Raw genomic sequence first — 20,559 nt, 5'->3', positions numbered from 1 at the left:
CCTCAAACAGTGCAACACATATCCTTGGCAGAGAGTGGATCAGGTTGTTGATTGTGGCCTGTGGAATGTTGGTCCATTCCTCTTCAACGGCTGTGCCAAGTTGCTGGATATTGGCAGGAACTGGAACACGCTGTCGTATACGCCAATCCGCAGCATCCCAAACATGCTCAATGGGTGACATGTCCGGTGAGTATGCTGGCCATGCAAGAACTGGGATGTTTTCAGCTTCCAAGAATTGTGTACAGATCCTTGCAACATGGGGCCGTGCATTGTCATGCTGCAACTTGAGGTGATGGTCTTGGATGAATGGCACAACAATGGGCCTCAGGATCTCGTCACGGTATCTCTGTGCATTCAAAATGCCATCAATAAAATGCACTTGCGTTTGTTGTCCATAACATACGCCTGCCCCACCATGGGCCACTCAATTCACAATATTGACATCAGCAAACCGCTCTCCCACACAACGCCACCCGCGCGGTCTGCTATCTGCCCTGAACAGTAAAAACTGGGATTAATCCGTGAAGAGGGACTCCACTGTCTGAGTGTGAGCATTTGCCTACTCAAGTCGGTTACAACGACAAACTGCAGTCAGGTCGAGACCCCGATGAAGACAATAAGCATGCAGATGAGCTTCCCAAAAACGGTTTCTCACAGTTGCTGCAGAAATTCTTTGGTTATGCAAACCAATTGTTGCAGCAGCTGTCCGGGTGGCTGGTCTCAGATGATCAGGGAAGTGCACCTGCTGGATGTGGAGGTCCTGGGCTGGTGTGGTAACTTGTGGTCTGCGGTTGTGAGGCCGGTTGGATGTACTGCCACATTCTCTGAAACACCTTTGGAGACATCTTATGGTAGAGAAATGAACATTCAATTCACGGGCAACAGCTCTGGTGGACATTCCTGCAGTCAGCATGCCAACTGCACGCTCCCTCAAAACTTGCAACATCTGTGACATTGTGCTGTGTGATGAAACTGGACATTTCAGAGTGGCCTTTTATTGTGGGCAGCCTAAGGCACACCTGTGCAATAATCGTGCTGTTTAATCAGCAACTTGATATGCCACACCTGTGAGGTGGGATGGCAAAGACGAAATGCTCACTAACACGGATTGAGACAGATTTGTGAACAATGTTTGACAGGAATAGCTTTTTTGTGTAATTAGTAAAAGTTTACTGAGTCTGTGGTAGTGATCCTGACTTTTCTCTGTTTTGTGTAAATGTTATTGTCGTCTGGGGACTACAGGCAGAAATTATTATATATATGTTCATTCATATGTGCTGTCCCTATTTTAAATTAATAATATTTTTGGATCGTTAGATACACATATGTATATATTATACTGTATATATACACATAGATATGTGTGTGTATATATATATATATATATATATATATATATATATATATATTATTATATATATATATATATATATATATATATATAGACACACACACATAAATGTGTGTATATATACTGTGTATATATATACACCGTATTTTCCGCACCATAAGCCGCCCTGGGTTATAAGCCGCGCCTTCAATGAACGGCATATTTCAAAACTTTGTCCACCTATAAGCCGCCCCGTGTTATAAGCCGCATCTAACTGCGCTAAAGGAATGTCAAAAAAACAGTCAGATAGGTCAGTCAAACTTTAATAATATATTAAAAACCAGCGTGATGTGGGCGCGCATGGAGTCGTATATCAACATGGACGGAGCTGCGTGAAAAAAGCCACCCGGCCTCTTCGCGTAAACTTCCCTTAACCACTCGCTCATCTTTTCTTCATCCATCCATCCCTTCGAGTTAGCTTTTATGATGACGCCGGCTGGAAAGGTCTCTTTTGGCAAGGTCTTCCTTTTGAATATCACCATGGGTGGAAGTTTCTGGCCATTAGCATGGCAAGCTAGAACCACAGTGAAGGATGACTTCTCATTCCCTGTGGTGCGAATATTCACCGTACGTGCTCCCGTTGTATCCACAGTGCGGTTCACAGGAATATCAAAAGTCAGTGGAACCTCGTCCATGTTGATAATGTTCTCTGGCCGGATCTTTTTTTCAGCTATCTTGTTTTTACAATATGCACGGAAAGTAGCCAGCTTTTCTTGAAAGTCTTTAGGCAGTTGCTGTGAAATAGTAGTCCGTGTGCGGATGGAGAGATTGCGTCTTTTCATGAACCGGAAACCTGTCGCTTAGTAGGAGCCATTTTGTGGTCTTTACAGATGTAAACACACAAAGGAAATGAAACGTAATACCCGCGCGCTTCTTCTTCTTCTACGGGGGCGGGTGGTTGCTTACAGTAGAAGAAGAAGCGCTTCCTCTTCTATGGGGGCGGGTGCTTACCTTGGCGGTTGCTTACCGTAGAAGAAGCGCTTCCTCTTCTACGGGGAAAAAAGATGGCGGCTGTTTACCGTAGTTGCGAGACCTAAACTTTATGAAAATGAATCTTAATATTAATCCATATATAAAGCGCACCGGGTTATAAGCCGCACTGTCAGCTTTTGAGTAAATTTGTGGTTTTTAGGTGCGGCTAATAGTGCGGAAAATACGGTGTATATATATATACACACACATATACATCAATCAATCAAAGTTTATTTATATAGCCTTTAATCACAAATGCCTTAAAGGGTTATATGTATATATATATATATATATATATATATTATAAGATGTGACTTTAAGGTTTTATTATTTACATATAAAATGCTAAACGGTTTAGCTCCATATAAAATATAACATATATCATAAACATACAGTATAACATATCACATTTGACATACCTGCTCCTTCTCTGCCTTTGTCTGCTCCAACTGCGTCTTCAAACTGGAGAACGACGCTGTGGGAAAAAGATACATTGTGATGTGATAGGATCAAAAACACGGCTCATGGCTTCAGCACATTGGTTTGAGAATGTGACAAAGCTGCACAAGCTCGAATTAGTCGTTTGGTAGACCAAAGTGCAGATGAGGTGTTCAGTTAAGCACGTTTTGCATCGATGTGAGCGTTAGTGTGTATTAGAGCACACCTAACACTGTACACACACACAAGCAGGTGGGAAGCACATGTTGCCATACCTTCCAAGATGTCTGAATGACAACAAAGGAGAAACAACAAACAACAGAAACAGACAAGAGCGTGAACACATCTGGAGGACGTCACAACAAATATTCCCGGTGGAATCTACCCCAAGTTGATGCAGAATGTTCTCCTCTGACGTCATTTCCTGTTACACCCCCCCAGAGTTTCATCACTGATCACTCACCGATCTCCTCCTTACAGCTCTCGATCTCCAGCTGTAGCGTATCCTCCAGGTTCTCCTTGAGGCACTGCTCTGCCTGGATCTGCTCCTTAAGGAAGAGAATTTCCGCCTTCAGCTTCTCCTCCATGTGGTCGGCGGATGTCCGCAGCCCCACCGTGTCCTCCCGCAGCTGCAACACCTTGGACTGGAGGTCCTGAGGACAAACCACAATGTATGTTTATTAAGGGTGTCCCTATCCAATATTGATATCGGTCTGTTATCAGCAAAAAAACAAGTATCGGATTATATTGGCTTGCATCTAAAATCTCTGACGTAAGCACCGATACAAGCAGTCCTGCACCGTGTTGATTTGTGCAAAGTAGGACAACTAGTTAACATCTAAATGTCCTCCAATAAGCACACAAGGTTTGTCTTTTCTTCTATTTTAGTCAAGTCATTTACAAAAAGTAAACTACAGGCTACTAAAAGCTAGCAGCTACACAACAGTTAAGCGCACAATAGCACCCGAGCTAGACATACGTAATAAGTGTCTTAATCAAACAATGTTGTAGTTTCCGACCTTTGTCAGTATAAACAAGTATCAAATCATTGTAGTTGCATGCTACTTACACATACAAAGTCTCCAAAGCAGAAGCTTATCAGAGTAACCAGCAACAAAAGTGTCCGCATTATTCAATTTACTGCATCATGGTCTTAACTTAATCCAATAGGTGTTGCCAAAAAACTCATTTGCATTCTACTTCAATTCAAAGACAGCTTAAGTCCATTGCAGATGGTTAATAATAAACAGGTTAGTGTTTTTCCATACCTACCATTGTTCTGTTTGACTAATTTATCTTAAACAAAACCTTTTGTAACATTCATCACACCAAAATAATAATCGAATGTACTATGATTCATGCTGACATTGTTTCCAACTAATATCGGTATCAGCCAATACCGAAGGCTGCAATGTCGGAATCAGAAGTGAAAAAGTTGTATCGGGACACCTCTACTGTTCATATAATATCAGTGCAGATGACAGAGTAATGTCATATGAATAAAAGGGGGAAAAACTATTAACGTTTACCTGTATTTCACCAATTAGTACACAGCAAAATAAAGTCACCTCAATGCAGAATCAATGGGACTCTTGTCCTTGTTTCCCTGCAACTTATTTTGCTAACCTACTGTGACCCTTGTGATTCTTTTGAAATAAGATACCCGGAATACAAAAAATAAAATGGATGTACTGGTGATTTCAAACAAATTTATTTGCGGCCTGGTACAATAATTATAATAATAATAGTTTTATTTGTATTGCATTTAACATTTGAACAAGCCAGTTACGAGCCCTTCCGGTACGCCAACCAGGGATTGGGGCCAGTATAAATACTGTATATTGATGGTGGTTTAATTTGCTTGCTTTGACACTAAATACAAAATAAGAAGAACAGCAAAAGAAGAATTAAATTGTTTTTTTTGAATAAGCACTGTAGCATAGCATAGCATAGTTTAGCATAGCATAGCAAACAGAAGTCCGCCCTTGGTCCTTAGCTACCTGAAAATGTGGGCCCTGGAAAACCCTCTTAGTTAGTCCCATGCTTCCGTTCCGCTTGGGGCTAAAACCTAGAGATAGGCACCGGGCTAAAAGCCTAAACTGTCCAATCGATGTTTGCGCAAGCTCTTAAGGTTTTAGGGAGTGAGGTTTACCAACGTACACTTGGCACAGGTGCACTGGCTGACCTCCATTACATAAGCACTGTAGCATAGCATAGCATAACACAGCACAGCTTAGCATACGTAACATGGCGTAATACAAAACAACCTCAGTTTGATTTGGTTCTTCAAAATGGTTCGCCAACCGAAAAGTTCATATAGAGAAACAGAGTGTAATATATATATATATATATATATATATATATATATATATATATATATATATATATATATATATATATATATATATATATATATGTGTGTGTATCTAACAGCCAACATAACATGAGAGTGATGGCTCAACAATCTCTTTTTTATTCAAACAATATTAAAGCAAGCTTAAATGTCAATATATTTTTTGAACACTCCGTAAGTTTTGGGGTGACAAACAAGCAGTGGCTTTTTTTTTTTTGTTTGTTTGTTTCTTATACATTTCCATGATCAGTAGTGTTAGCACAAACGAGCAGTGTGAAGCGATCCTTCATCGGCTTGTGTCCCGGTAGTGCCTTTCCTTCACTGTAACAAAAGGTCTGCTGTGGCATCTTTTTCGGTCTCATCACAATTAAAGACTTGCTGCGGATCAAAGCCCCCTTCGTTGATAAAATCCTTGAACTGAAGGGCTGCAAGACTGAGGCTAACTAGCTATAACGCTGGCTCAGTGGTTGTCTAGCAACCCAAAGCTATACAGCAAGACAGTGTGATCAGAAACGTTTTAAGTGTGTCCAAACTCTCTCAAAGTGATCTCTAAGACAGGCTCACACAGCTCCGACCTGCTCAAGGTACGACAATTGTTGAAATAACCTTGTCAGAAGTGCCGCTCACCATCAAAGCTCTTTGTCTACAGGATGTAAACAGGATGCGACATACGCGGCCATGCCTCTTCAAAATGGCCGTGCCCGCGTGGACAGGAAGTGATGTCATCAAAATGGCAGTCCCCGGTGGTTTCAAGCAGCATGAAAAGTGAATGAATGAATGAAGCGGTCATACACCGAGACATGGTCCGCACACAGAGGCCTATTTGTCGCAATGTAAACGAGGTCCCACTGTATAATTAATACATAATTAATTACGGCATCTTGCTATACGAATCCACACATTTGAAAATATTTGATATGTATTTAAAATGATTACTCAAATAGGCGATTTTGGTTTACTGTCAGTAGAATGATCTTGGTTTACTGCTGCAGTCCATTTGGGTTCAATATGTGACATCATGCTCTTACGCAACTTCTCCGATGCGGACGCCCACTGAGGAAAGACAGAGGCACTAAAAGGCATCTCGCGATGCGCTCGTAGGCGCTCGATAGTGCACCAGTGCGGCTGTGAAATGTTTAAAAAGTGCAGCTTGTTCAACCGCCAACGGGTTGAAAAAGTCACTGGCGTATCCAAGGTGCACCAACTACCATGTGATACTGCAGGAAGTGTGGGAGGAGCACGTGTGTGCGCGTGTGCTTGTGTGTGTGTGTGTGTGTGTGAAAATGTTAAAAAAAAAAGTGTCATCCTGTGTAGAGCTACGCTAGGTTTATAGCAAAAGATGTAATGCAAAAACGCATACTTGCACAGTGCTGGGCATGGTGAAGCTTTCTTGTTGCTGCAGCTCTGTGTGGAGACGGTGTTTTCCCTGCAGGCTCTCGTTGTCCCGCTGTAGTCGGCTCAGCTCGTCTGCCACTTGCTCTCTCGACTGCACCAGCACAGCCTAAAATAAACACGGCGAGTGAAACATGAGAAATGCCTCTCGGTAGGATGCTGAACTACTAGAAAGGCAATAGCAGTATAAATTTACTATCAACACAGCCATTGTTGTCTACATCGCTGGACACAAGTGTGTTGCGAGATATTTGTGGCTTGTTTCCTACAGTCAAGCATGCCTGAGTGCTCCCGGGTACTTGGGTGTTGCGGTTTATTTGAGAGGAGACATGAATCACACGTGAACAATATCCACATGTTGACAGTAAATCTACTGTATAGAAATATGGGAATGTGTTGCTTACCATCTGTTCCTGTGTGTTCCTCTTAGCGTCACTGAAGGCCTCTTGTAGCGTGCCGAGCAGCGTCTCCGACTCCTGGACTCTTTGCATGAGGGCGGCCACCTGTCACACAGCCAAACAAATGAACTGCCTTTCCTTTACTGCCAATCTCTACTTTGATTGCTTCATGATTTACAGTGGAACCTCGATTTATGAACCTCTCTATGTGCAAACATTTCGATATAGGAACTTTTAGATCGAGCCAAATATGCCTCCGTGCGTGAACCATGTATGAAAACTTTATCCATTCATTATGTGTGCCGCCTGCAGGCAAAAACGCAGGGCGCAGCATATTTGGGGAGGTGGAGCCCTCCTTGTCACTTGCTGTGCAGTACACTACTAGTCACTTCTCAGCGCTTCAGCGTGTGTGCCTTTTCGGTGTGTTTTTCGCAAGTTTTGTCAATTTTGATAGCTCAATATGAGTCCCAAAAAGACAACAGACCAGCATGGAAAGAAGGAGAGAATCGTGGAGTAAAAAAAAAAAAATTATTGGAAGAATCGTACCACAGCAAGTTTTAATTGCGATGAGACCGGACTTCTCTGGAAAAAAATGCCAAAGCAAACTTATTTCACAGCGAAGGAGAAGACTTACCTCTCGTTCAGCGGCGCCTCTTTCAAGGCACACACATGTCCCCTGCCACTTGATCTCTCTCTTCTCTCCCTCTCTCTGTCTACTGCTTTTTCGTCAGCTCCTCTTTTGCCGATGTTAATGTAAGTGGATTTTCCATCCATCCATTTTCTACCGCTTATTCCCTTTGGGGTCGCGGGGGGCGCTGGAGCCTATCTCAGCTACAATCGGGCGGAAGGCGGGGTTACTTTTTTTAAATGTTTCTTATTGTAGCAATATGGTTGTTAAAGTTCGGGTTTTGGGGATTTCAGATTGTTTCTGAGGGCACCAAAGGGACTTCAGTGTGTGGGCGCGTGTTAGCAGAGCAGCGCATACAGAGGACAGCAGCTTGTTGTTGTTGTTTTGGCTGGTTAATAAAGAAAATGGTGATATTTCACACCTTTGGTATGTTTGTTTAATATGCAGTACTGTATTGCACTTAATATTGTGTTCAAAGTATACAACCCTTATTTGTATATGTTTAAATATAAAGTTTTGTCGAGACTAGAACCCATTATTAATATTTATATTGTTTATTACAAAAAAATTTGTTTCACTATACTACCTTTTTGATTGACGAACCCTGTTCAAGAACCAATTAATTTTGCAAATCGAGGTTCCACTGTATTTAATATTTGTTGTATCCAAACCTTAGCGGAAGTTTCCTCGTTTCCCGTCTTGACAGAGTCTTCCAGGTTCTGTTTCTCGGTCATCGTCCTTTCCAGCTGATCGTTGGCCTGACGCAGCATCGCCTGCAGTTTCTTCACCTGCAAACCGGCGTTAAAATGATTAGCTGAGGATGAACACGAGCATTTGGAGAGGCAGTAACAATAAACAAGACCTGATCTCGCGTCTCGGCCTCTTGTTTCTGGAGAACCTGCAGCTGCTTCTCGTAGTTGGAGCACATGTCGCAACGACGGCCCAACTTCCTGCCGGCGTTCTTCACCTTGACACAAAGAACAAACAGGGCCACATTTGACGACAGTACACAGCAGTAGGGATGTTCCGATCAGGGGTTTACGTTGCCAATACCGATCATCCATGAGTGAAATCGGCCAATAGGTTGGATTCAGTCACGTGACTTTTGAACAGAAGTAAACAAAGTGGCGGGGAATCAAACCAACATGGCTATTGTGCCGTAAACAGTGTGCAAACTGAGTACGCAAGGGGCCTGGATCTTACCACTAAACGCAGATACAAGCAAAAAAATTCAAACTATGCAATGGAATCTATCCATATACGTTACCAAAATAAGATTTGTCGAGTGATCTCAAGTATTATCCGTCTGTTAAGTTCCCAGTCATGTCAAACTATCGTGTGAGCTAGACAACTTGGAAAAGCATGGAGCTCCCCAATTTCTTTGTGTGTGGTTGGGTCAAGGAAATTGGTATCAAGACTCTCCCGGATAATTGATGCATTGCATTTCATGTTAGATGTCAACATTGTGTATGTGCTGAAAGGTGATCTACCTCATCTTCATATACATACCGGTAGTATATATATCCATCCATACATACCGGTAGTATATACAGTATATCCATCCATCCATCCATCCAGGTAGTATATATATATCCATCTATCTATCTATCTATCTATCTATCTATATATATATATATTACTGTATATATATTTATGAAACAAACGTTTTTTGTTAACATGTTAAAGGTGTTTGATAAAAATACAAGCATGTTTAACACACATAGATTCCCTTCTTTCATGAAGACAAGAATATAAGTTGGTGTATTACCTGATTTTGATGACTTGCATTGATTGGAATCAGACAGGATTCAGAGGACTGCTGATAAGTTCCACATTTTCGAATTCACATTGTGGAGGAGAAAAAAAAAGTCCTCCATTCTGTCCAATACCACATGAAAGTGGTTTGTTTCTGGCATCTTATTTGTCCAGCTTCCATACTCGTTTTTATACACTTTACTCGAAATACATTGACGGCAAACAGGTATGGCGCGAGCGTCTGTTGAAATAAAAAGTGTTTCTCGCCTTCCTGCCGGTCGTTATTTTCTTAATACTAAGCTCACAAGATCCTCGGGTGCCGGGAATGTAAAAGTGAAAGTGACGTCATAGTGAAGATTGATGGATCGATAATTTTTAGGTCTATTTTTTTTAAAGGCTGGCTGGCGATTGACTGACACACACTCCGCGTATATATAAATATATATATATATATATATATATATATATATATATAAAAAAATATATATATAGCTTGAAATGTAATCATTTATATATAATTTGAATTATTATAAATTGGAGGGGGAAGGTTATGGCATTAAAGATATATCATTTGGAGAAATAATACATAATAAATCAATGCCTTACCTCTAATAAATGTCAGGCAGTCTCTGCATTTGACTAAATAAAAGCACCATTTCTGGAATTATGGCATAGAAATACTTTTTTGGTATCCACAGAGCAGTATGTAACTACAGTATGGTACTGTCAGACAATTTATATCAGTGTATAATATTGTGTTAAACTATTATAATGCATGTATTGTACTTGGAATATATTATTATAATATGTATCATGTTCATTTATTTTAAATAAAAGCACACACAATTTTTTTTTGTAAAAAAAACTGTAACACTGCAACATGAATTTTGCCTAGCAACAAGTGACCGCGAAGTGTACCTCTTGTTGTAGCAGGTTCCATTCGCTGTCGCTGACCAGCCGGTAGCCTGAAGGAGGTAGATAAGCAGTGTCGGGGGCTTGCGAGATGCTGGACAGCAATGACGCCGTCTCCTCCTGCTCGGGCGTCATGGCTTTAATGGCCTTCTCCTGGTCTTTTGTCAGCAGGAAGTGGCTGGCTGTGAGCTTTATGGAGCTGATGGATGAGGTCTCGCCAAAACTACTGTCCCCGACCCCGCAGTCGGCCCCCACTAAGGGCCCAAAGTCCGACTCGTCCAAGTGGCTGGCTGACTTGGCCTTGTGGTTCTGACCGCCCAGGCCCTGTTGGGCAGATAGCGAGGAGCCGAGGCTGTCTGTCGACTGGACTCTTCGCAAGTTGTCCTTGTAAGGGTCCGCCAGGCCCCCCGTCACCAAGTCAGCGTCCAGGGAGTGCATGGAGCCGTGGGCGCTGAGGTTGGTCGGCGTCTGAGGGGGACATAAAGCAAAGAAATGAAATCGGAAAATAAACCTAAATGAAGCAGAAAATATGTAGGTCTTATGCTTCTGGGTAAAAAAACAAACATTTACACCCTATTTCTGAAATAAAATGAAAATACAGCTTCACCACTTTAGTCATAATTTTTGTGCTTAAGAAACTTCCCTATGACTTTCGCTCCAGCCTTCTTCCATTTGTTTGATATTACATATATATATAAATGTGAGATATAAATAATAATGGAAGTATAATTGTTTGTATATAGTATATAATTGGTGCAAAGGTTTAACACGTGTACAAGGATATTTCACATGCCTTTACTGTGTATATCATTTAACTGTGTTTATGTTGTGTATAATGTGTATTTATAATATGTTGTACAAAGGAAGTTCATCTTGTACTTGACATTGTTTATAGGGTTAGGTGCAATAAGTGTTCAACTTCAGCCTAAACCCTTTCGGTCTGCAACATTTTATTTTTCAATCTATGAATGTACAACTGTTTGTTTATTTTGTTGACCATTGACCGAATAAGAATAATAAACTAAACTAATAAACTAATATTGTCTGTTGAGTATGGCCAACTAAACAACAGGTGCCATGACTGCTACCAAGGACGAGTGTGGCTGTGATGCATGCATTTGCTGTCGTTTTGACATCGTTTTTTCTGACAAAATAAACCAAAATAATACGTCCAGGGGCGCCGCTAGGGATTTTGGGCCCCATGAAAATAATCTTTACAGGGCCCCCAACACAGTGTCATTATTTTTTCTGTATTATAATTTCATCATCATTACGGGCCTCTCTGGGCCCCCCTCCATCATGGGCCCCTAGAATCCGTCTCGTTTACCCCCCCTTTTCGGCGCCCCTGCGTCTACATATAGTTCTAAACATACTCTGGATCATAAACCTACAATAAAACATGCTTTTATTTAGTGTAAGTATAACTAGCCATATTTGACCCATCCTGCTGCTACATTCCTGCAGTGCTTCGTGAGCAGCAGGCACTCTTCACGCACCCGACGGTGCAATAAACGTAAAAAATACACAAAACGACCAAAAAATTACTTATTACCTTAATTTTGCCAAAATCTTCTTTAGCTTTGCACCAACAATCACAGAGAAACTTGTATTTGTAATCACTGTATGTATCACTCATTACCAGTGGCGGGCTGTGCGTTTCCCACCTAGGCCTTCAGTGATGTCCGAGTTCAATGATTACCTCTCAAAATACCATAATTTATGTCACCACATGACCATTGCTGGAGAAACACATTTACGCCCTACTTATCATTGAATCACCTCAACAGTGTACAAAACGGGTTATTTTCTGGCGCATTTAAAAATCAATTAACCCGCATCAGCAATTAGTACATATCTTATAAAAAGTATTTGTAGCACCCATTCGACGCGGTATAAGCCAGTGGTACCCCTCGTGGTAACACTTTAGTATGGGAAACACATATTCACCATTAATAGTTGCTTATTAGCATGCAAAATAGTAACATATTGGCTCTTAATTAGTCATTATTAAGTACTTTTTCATGCCTTATTCTGCATGGCCTTATTATACAACCAGTAAACCATTAACTAAGAGTCTTCCCTCAATAACCTCAGAATTATTGCTTATTAGTAACCCTAACCCTTATATGTTCCCCTAGTGTCCAAATAACTCTAAATTAAGTCTTTGTTACTTTAATAAGCAACTAATTAATGGTGAATATTTTCCCCATACTAAAGTGTTACCTCATTATTATTATTTTAACTGATCTTTCTTTTTTGTAACACACCAAGTGAATAGGTGTACTTTTGGACTTATTTAGCCATATTTCTGCACAATAATTCAGACATGGTAACAATGGTGAGCAGTAGAGAATATGGAGTGATTTTTGAACATATTTTGCTTTATTCGTTATTGACGTATTTCTTGCTACTTTATGTTGTACATTTTTTATGAGATTTTCAGTTCATTTTCTCATCTATTATTAAACCCAAAATGTGGGTTCCTTTACTCATTCAATGTCCGTCTATTTGTATTATGTTTGACTTTCTCTTCTGCTGCTACCGAATTGCATTATTTTAGTTTTACTGAGATTCAAGGATAGTCTGTTTTTGTCAAATCATCTCTTTAATTTGTTCATATTTCTGTTATTTGTATTAGCTTCTGTGTGTTCTCTCCTGAACAAAACACAGATGTTGTGTCGTGTTTACCTGGTACAAGACGCTGTATTTGGTGGCTCTCGTGTGTTGATGGCGAACCTTCACTTAGCATACTTGTCTTCTTTCTGGGTTGTGGGGAAAGCGATGTAAAAGCTTTCCGCAATTCTTGCGGGTGGAGCAGCCCCATGCTGCACAACAGGGACATTTTTACTTGTTTGAAAAACTAACGAGGAAGTGGCGCAAACACATTGCATCAGCGCAAAGTAAGTAGCAGTCATGGCGCCCTGTAGTCACGTGAGTGCCTTTTGACCAATCACTGAGGAGATCGCCTGAAACCGAGTTGGCCATACTCCTTCTACACGACTCTGTACATCCCTTGTCATTACTGCCACAAGTGGTGGAAAAGTGTATTGCAACTGAGTACAGCTGCAACCACAGTTGAGAATATTTTTTGGCCGCCTTTTTGGGGTTGCTCGCTGCCCCATAATGGGGCCCGGCCCTATGGTTAAGCAACAATGATATATAATATATACCCATGTATTTAAGTTTCGACAGTGTTTTTTTCTTTTTATGTTTGACGGTGGTAGTTTATTTTTAAATTTTGAGTACAAATGTAAAATATTAATATAATTATATTTCCCTTATTTTCACACTTATATGATCAGTAATTTAAATAAAATGTTACTTTCGTGCCAGTATACTTATTAAAGGCTTTATGATGGCAACAGTTTAACCCTGAGACAAATTAATTATATTTCCATTCATTCCTAGGAATGCATTGACATTATAAAGAGATCCTATTTCCTAGTGTCATGAATGCAAGAACTATAACACGCACAAAGACAACAGTGAAGATACCGTTACAATACTCAAAGGGAATGTAGCGCGATATCAGACGATAATGGGCCCGTATCCGATTACCTCCTCGACGCTGAGACCGAGGAATAAATCCTCCAGGGGCTCCGTGTTGTCTCCGCCATCTTCCTCGTGGAGATCCTTCACTTGGCTCAGCCTTTCTTTCTCATCCTCCTCCTGGAACAGAAAAATAAAATGTAAAAGTACATTCGGCAGACAATAGATTACCGTATTTTCCGGACCATAGGGCGCACCGGATTACGAGGCACACTGCCGAAGAGCAGGTCGAGTCAGGTTTATTTTCATACAAAAGAAAAGGCACACCGGATTATAGGGCGCATTGAAAGGGTCATATTTCATTAAATTTTTTCTAAATGGAAAACACTTCCTTGTGGTCTACATAACATGTAATGGTGGTTCTTTGGTCAAAATGTTGCATAGATTATGTTCTACAGATCATCTTTAAACCGCTTTCTGACAGGAAAGGATGCGCCGTTTTGTGGGCGCTCTTATTTACGTGGCTCACCTTCGGCAGCGTCTTTTCTCCATCATCTTTGTTGTAGCGGTGTAGCGTGCAAGGACGGGAGTGGAAGAAGTGTCAAAAGATGGAGCTAATGACATTCAGACTTTACTTAAATCAATAACGGAGCAGCATCTGCTCATCCGTGAATAACTAGTGCAATAACAACGCCGGAAATGTGTCCCGTGAAAAACCGTACGACCGGAACGCTCTAATAACTTGGGTGAATAATGAAACTCACTATACCGGTATGTTTTAGCGCTTTCATAGCGAGTTTACTGACGGATATAAGTAAGAACTTTACACTACTTTATATTAGAAACGGCAACAGCGGAGGATGAATGTCCCATAACAATAAGATAGAGAAAAAGAAGAAGCTTATCAACTACGCCGTCGGCACGGACTACAAAGGCGGACACGCGCAAATTTTCAGGTTGTTTGCAAATCCCAAATACAGATCAGAAGGTAAGAAAAGTCCCTTTCCATAATATTGCGAAACAAAACGGCAGATAATATGTCTTACCTTATACACACACCATAATAATACTTGTATGTTGAAGCCCAGTACAATCCATCAAGTGGTGCGGTTTCATAGCTTACCAAAGTCGTACTAAAACATTTTGATCGATTTTTGAGCGCTGTGTGTAATGTTCTATATTTTCAATGGAACATATAAAATGTTGGTATTGTTTACTTGAGTCATATTGCAGTCTACACGTATCTCCTATGTGTGACTGCCATCTACTTGTCACACTTATCACCACCATGTACCAAATAAAATAGCTTCGAGGTCAGTAAGCACAACCAAAATTATTCCGTACATTAGGCGCACCGGGTTATAAGGCGCACTGTCGAGTTTTGAGAAAATTAAAGAATTTTAAGTGCGCCTTATAGTCCGAAAAATACGGTAGGAACATCACACGTGAACGTCTGGCCATTGTGTTATAATAATAAAAAAGCACAATCTTATACCGCATCAGTTAGGAGACACATTCTTTTTATGTAGCAATGAGATTGTAATGGACGCTCCTCTTTCAGTCAATAGCTCAGTCTGGAGTCTGCTCGCTCAATTCATCGATCTTAACCACAAATGCAGCTGGGGATGAAAATAGGAAACAAAAAGGCCTCCGAAAGCTTCACCTGGTCTTTCTTCTTCATCTCCTCCACCTGCCGGAGCTGCTCTGACGAGAGCACGCTCTCGATCCTCTGCATGTCCCTCATGAGGAGGCGCTGGGACTCCAGGAACTGGTCGTTGGCTCTCTGCCACGTGTGCTTGAGCTGGTTGTGCTGCTGACGCTCCAGCTCCAGTTTGTGGCACACTTAACAGAAACAAGCAGGAAAAAAAACGACAAAAGTTGAGGGAAAAACTCGACGGAAGAAACATTCTCTTACTTGCAGGAACTATCCGGACAAACAAGTGGAAAAATCTAATGTAATTTCTAATAACTGCAATTTTGCCCCATCAAAATCTGGATAGTCAACGTTCCGCTCGTCCTTGAACACATCACGCGTGCACCGGGCATGCATGCTTTCAGAGTCAAGTTGACCTGGACTTCACTTCCAACTGTATAATGAACCCAATACGGGACGACCATAAATCTATTTTCTAAAGACACAATTATTGGTCAGGTCTTGGCCGTTAACGATATGTGTGAATGTGTGAGTGACAGGAAGAAAAGATAGGACTTGCTTCGGCTGAGAGAAGTCGCCAGGCGCCGCCACCTGTTAGCAGACATGTATACATGTCCGAATATAAGACGACCTGTGTTTTTCCAAAGGAAAAAATACTATTATTATTTAGTAGAAGAATACAAAGTACACCAGTGCCGCTAAATTATGCACACAGATACATCGAAAAAGACGGCAACAGCAAACCATTAAAGCCTTAAAGAAATCTTAATTAGCGATTAAGTACAGTCCTAAAACTGGGGCGGCATGGCGTAGTGGGTAGAGCAACCGTGCCAGAAACCTGAGGGTTGCAGGTTCGCTCCCCGCCTCTTACCATCCAAAAAAATCGCTGCCGTTGTGTCCTTGGTCGGGACATTTCACCCTTTGCCCCCGGTGCCACTCACACCAGTGAATTGAATGATGAATGATAGGTGGTGGTCGGAGGGGCCGTTGGCGCAAATTGCAGCCACGCTTCCGTCAGTCTACCCCAGGGCCGCTGTGGCTATGAAAGTAGCTTACCACCACCAGGTGTGAATGATGGATGGGTTCTACATGTAAAGCGACTTTGGGTACTTAGAAAAGTGCTATATAAATCCCAATTATTATTATTATTATTATTATTATTACTAAAACACTGTACACTATTGATATGGTATGGTATGGTCTTTATTGTCCTTGCACGAGTACAACGAAATGTAATTTTCACCACAAACCCATTCAAGATTAGACAAACAAACATTGTACAGGGAACAGAACAGGAATGGTGAAGGGTCGCCACTAAGGTCACACTGTAAAAGGTGGGGAAAAAGGTATATGCTGGGGGAGGATGAGTAAAAAAAAGTTGATTCCAAACCGGGCTCCTATTGAAAGGGGGGCCCAGTCTGGAGTGAGAAATAAAAACACATGGCAAAGCACATATACATATTACGACATACAACCCAAGACTTGTAACGAGGGGTGAGGGGGCGGGCATCCGGCCCGAAGCTGCCAGCCACTAGGGGCGCTGTGTCGTGTCCCATCACACCACGTGGGGTGAAGTGTCAAAGGCGTGGGATGGGGTGGGGTACCTGTGTGAGTGTATTTTTTGTGGATGCATATGTGTGTGTAAGCCTGCAGCGTGTCTCTGTTCCGCAACCTTGGTGCTCGCAAACGCGATAGCACAGCCAGTCAGTCCAACAAAAGTCAACAACAACAGGTGTGTATCCATGAGAGACAGGGAAGGAGTTTGCTGCGTTTTTGACCTGCTCAGTGGCCTTGTGGTTAGAGTGTCCGCCCTGAGACTGGAAGGTCGTGAGTTCAAACCCCGGCTGAGTCATACCAAAGACTATAAAAATGGGACCCATTGTCTCCCTGCTTGGCACTCAGCATCAAGGGTTGGAATTGGGGGTTAAATCACCAAAATGATTCCCGAGCGCCATCACCGCTGCTGCTCACTGCTCCTCCAACCTCCCAGGGGGTAAACATGGGGATGGGTCAAATGCAGAAGATAACTTCACCACTCCTAGTGTGTGTGTGACTATCGTTGGGACTTTAACTTTTCACTTCATTGCACTGTCCTCTGGGAGAGTCTCGAAAAAAACGACCTTGTCACGTCGCTAGCAGCCAGGGAAAACAATCCAGATTAGAAAGTCTGGTTTGGAAGGAGTGCCTTCTACCTTGACAACAGTCAGTCTGGTGCTCGCTGTTCGTGCTTGCTCGCTGCTGAAAGTTTTTTTTGTTGTTGTTGCTACTTGTTGTTACTTTTTGTTCCTGTCACGAGGGGGTCGCATATTGGTGCGGGATCGTTCCTTCAGTGCAACACGGACACTCCGGACAAAAACGTGAAGGTATGAGGTGATTTATTTACACAATAAACAGAAAACAAGCAAAAGAAAAGCGTGCCGAACGCACGGGAAGCTAAGGCTAAACTTAGCACAGGACTCAGGAACATGAAAACAAACCAACGTGATGTAGCTTACGCAAACAAGGAGCACAGGACGAGTGAACAGAAAGGCAGGCTTAAATAGTGTCAGTGACGGAAAACAGGTGCGCGTCGGGAACACAAGCGGCAGGTGAAAATAATAAGTAACCATGGTGACGAAACAAACTCACAGGTGCACAAGCAATAACTAAAGGAGTCCAAAACCAACCAAACATAACTAAACAAAACATGATCCGACCACGGATCATGACAGTTCCATATTCTTTTTGAGTCCTTGTTCCTTTTTGCTAACAATAAACAATAAATAAAGGTAAACTTTTCACTCTTAGTTGATAGAGGATGATATTTCTTTGTAGAGGAAAAAAGTGTGAAATTACATGTTTTGAGATTTATACAAATACACTGACAGGTGGCGGCAAAACAACTTCTCCCCAGAAGGAGTCTAAGCTTATCTCCCTGTCACTCCTGTCTCAAATATTTAGGGGTATTGGCAATTATACATAAACCTACATGAGGGTGCCAAAAGTAAAACTCCCCAAAACAAGTTTGAGCTTTTCTTCCTGTTACTCCTGTCTTACATTCGGTAGTCTTGACTCTTGAGTATTATATATAAACCAACACGTTGTGCAGAAAATAAAAACAGCTCAAAGCAAAAATCCGAGCTTTTTCTTCCGGCCACCTCTTTCTTATATTCAGTGGTCCTGAGTTTTGTACATTAACCAACATGGAGGTGCTAAAACTAAAACTCCCCAAGAAAGTTTGAGCCTTTCTTCCTGTCACTCCTGTTTAGGGGTATTGACAATTGTACATAAACCAACATGAGGTGCCAAAACTAAAACTCATCAAAGCAAATCTGAGCTTTTCTTCCTGTCACTTAATTATTTTATTTATTCAGTGGTCCTGGTATTATACATAAACTAACATATGTCGCTAAAAGAAAAACTCAACCAAGCGAGTCAGAGCTTTTCTCCCTGTCACACCTGTCTTGTATGCAAAGGTGTTGAGAATTACACATAAAACAACATGCAGTGCAGAAACAAAAACTCCTCAAAGCGAGTACAAGCTTTTCTTCCTGTCACTCATTTCTTACATTTGGGATTCTTGATAATTATACATAAACCAACATGTGATGCCAAAACTAAAACCTCCCAAAGCAAATCCAAGCTTTTTCCTGTCACTTCTGTCTTATAATCGGTGTTCTTGATTATACATAAACCAATGTGTGGTGCCAAAACTAAAATTTACCTAAGCGAGTTCAAGGTTTTCTCCCTGTCACTCCAGTCTCACATTTATGGTTCTTGATCATTTTACATAAACAAACATTTGGTGCAGAAACAAAATCTTCTGAAAGGTACTCGAAGCCTTTCTTCCTGTCACTCCTGTCTTATGTTCAGGGGTCTTGAGAATAAATCAATATATGGTGCAGAAACACAAACTCCTTAAAGCAAACCCAAGCTTTTCTTCTAGTCACTTCTGTTTTATATTAAGTGGTCTTGAGTATTGTACATAAACCAACATGAGAGTATTATACTGTACATAAACTAACATACGGCACCAAGACTAAAACTCCCCAAAGCGAATCTAAGCTTTTCTTCCCGTCATTCCTGTCTTATTTTCAAAGGTCTTGAGAATTACACATAATTTAACATGCGGTACAGAAAATACAACTTCTTAAAGTGAGTCTAAGCTTTTCTTCCTGTCACTCCTGTCTTACATTTGGGGTATTTGACAATCATACTGTACATAAACCAACATGTGGTGCCACAACTAAAACTTCCCAAAGAGAGTCTGAGCTTTTCTTCCTGTTATTTTCAGTTGTATCATACATCAACCAGCATATGCAACGATTCATCGAGTAAATGAACCGATTAATTGGATTAGAAAAAAAGCATCAATTTGTATTTTGTTGCTTTGATGATTCGTTTTTTGAGTGAAAGACTCCTCCCATAGGGCAAACATGAGAGGGGAGAAGCTCGCGCTGCAACGTGGCCTGTTTCAGTGTCTGGGGAAAGGGGCGGTTACAGCAGAGTGATGATAAAGAGAGATAGCTTTAAAAAAAAGAAGAAAAAAAAAAGAAGACAAATTGAACAGGAAGCTGTCAAAGGTTTTGAGTGAAAGTGAAAGACAGATATTGTGGTGAAATGTTCGCATTTTTAAACGGAACTGGCATTTCCCAATAGCATTACTTCGATGACCAATAAAGCCTCTTGTATCAAGTTGTTGGTCCAAAAATCCAACACCCCTCCACCAATTAATGACTTTTAAAACATGTATGTGTCACTTAATACACTTTATCACAGAGTATTTTGTTTAATTTGGTTCTTTTAAGACTTCAAAGATTCTTTACTGTATTAGTTTTATATCACCTCGTTGCTATCGGTATTTTTTTATCCACGCTGTTACATTCCCTTCAAGTGCCTGTGCCATGCATAAAAAAGACACAGGTAGATATAATTAGCTTGGAATATACACAAATAAGGAAGCAACACCACACAAAAGTTTGTAACGCAGAAATATTTCCTCAAAAGTCCTTCAAAGTCACGCACGCTCATAAAGCAAGAGTCAGTTTCAAGCGAACATGCTTTACTTCCGGCCGCCTACATACAGCGCTTCAGTCACCGTATTCGTAGCGACCCAATAATCCACAGGCCAGAATTAATCCACTCAAATTTTTTTTAAATTGAAGTAATTACTGGGTCTTTTTATTTAGATAGTAATAG

At 41.2% G+C, this 20,559-nt stretch overlaps 1 protein-coding gene across 1 annotated transcript in view; it reads right to left on the bottom strand.

Moving 5' to 3' along the window:
• The window catches only part of rabep1 (rabaptin, RAB GTPase binding effector protein 1), a 47,899-nt gene that overhangs the window by 11,317 nt on the left and 16,023 nt on the right, over positions 1–20,559 (bottom strand). The window contains exons 7-15 of the mRNA XM_061962757.2: positions 15,391–15,569; positions 13,797–13,907; positions 10,245–10,706; positions 8,434–8,538; positions 8,243–8,359; positions 6,950–7,048; positions 6,514–6,654; positions 3,264–3,453; positions 2,782–2,837 (exon numbers count right to left, since the gene is read on the bottom strand). Of these exons, the coding sequence (XP_061818741.1) occupies positions 2,782–2,837; positions 3,264–3,453; positions 6,514–6,654; positions 6,950–7,048; positions 8,243–8,359; positions 8,434–8,538; positions 10,245–10,706; positions 13,797–13,907; positions 15,391–15,569 (1,460 nt within the window). The remainder of the gene's footprint in view (positions 1–2,781; positions 2,838–3,263; positions 3,454–6,513; positions 6,655–6,949; positions 7,049–8,242; positions 8,360–8,433; positions 8,539–10,244; positions 10,707–13,796; positions 13,908–15,390; positions 15,570–20,559) is intronic.

This window comes from Nerophis lumbriciformis, linkage group LG09 (genome assembly GCF_033978685.3).
Source record: "Nerophis lumbriciformis linkage group LG09, RoL_Nlum_v2.1, whole genome shotgun sequence".
NCBI lineage: Eukaryota > Metazoa > Chordata > Actinopteri > Syngnathiformes > Syngnathidae > Nerophis > Nerophis lumbriciformis.
The sequence above is the reverse complement of the archived record's forward strand: the minus strand, read 5'-3'. Positions and strand labels throughout refer to the sequence as shown.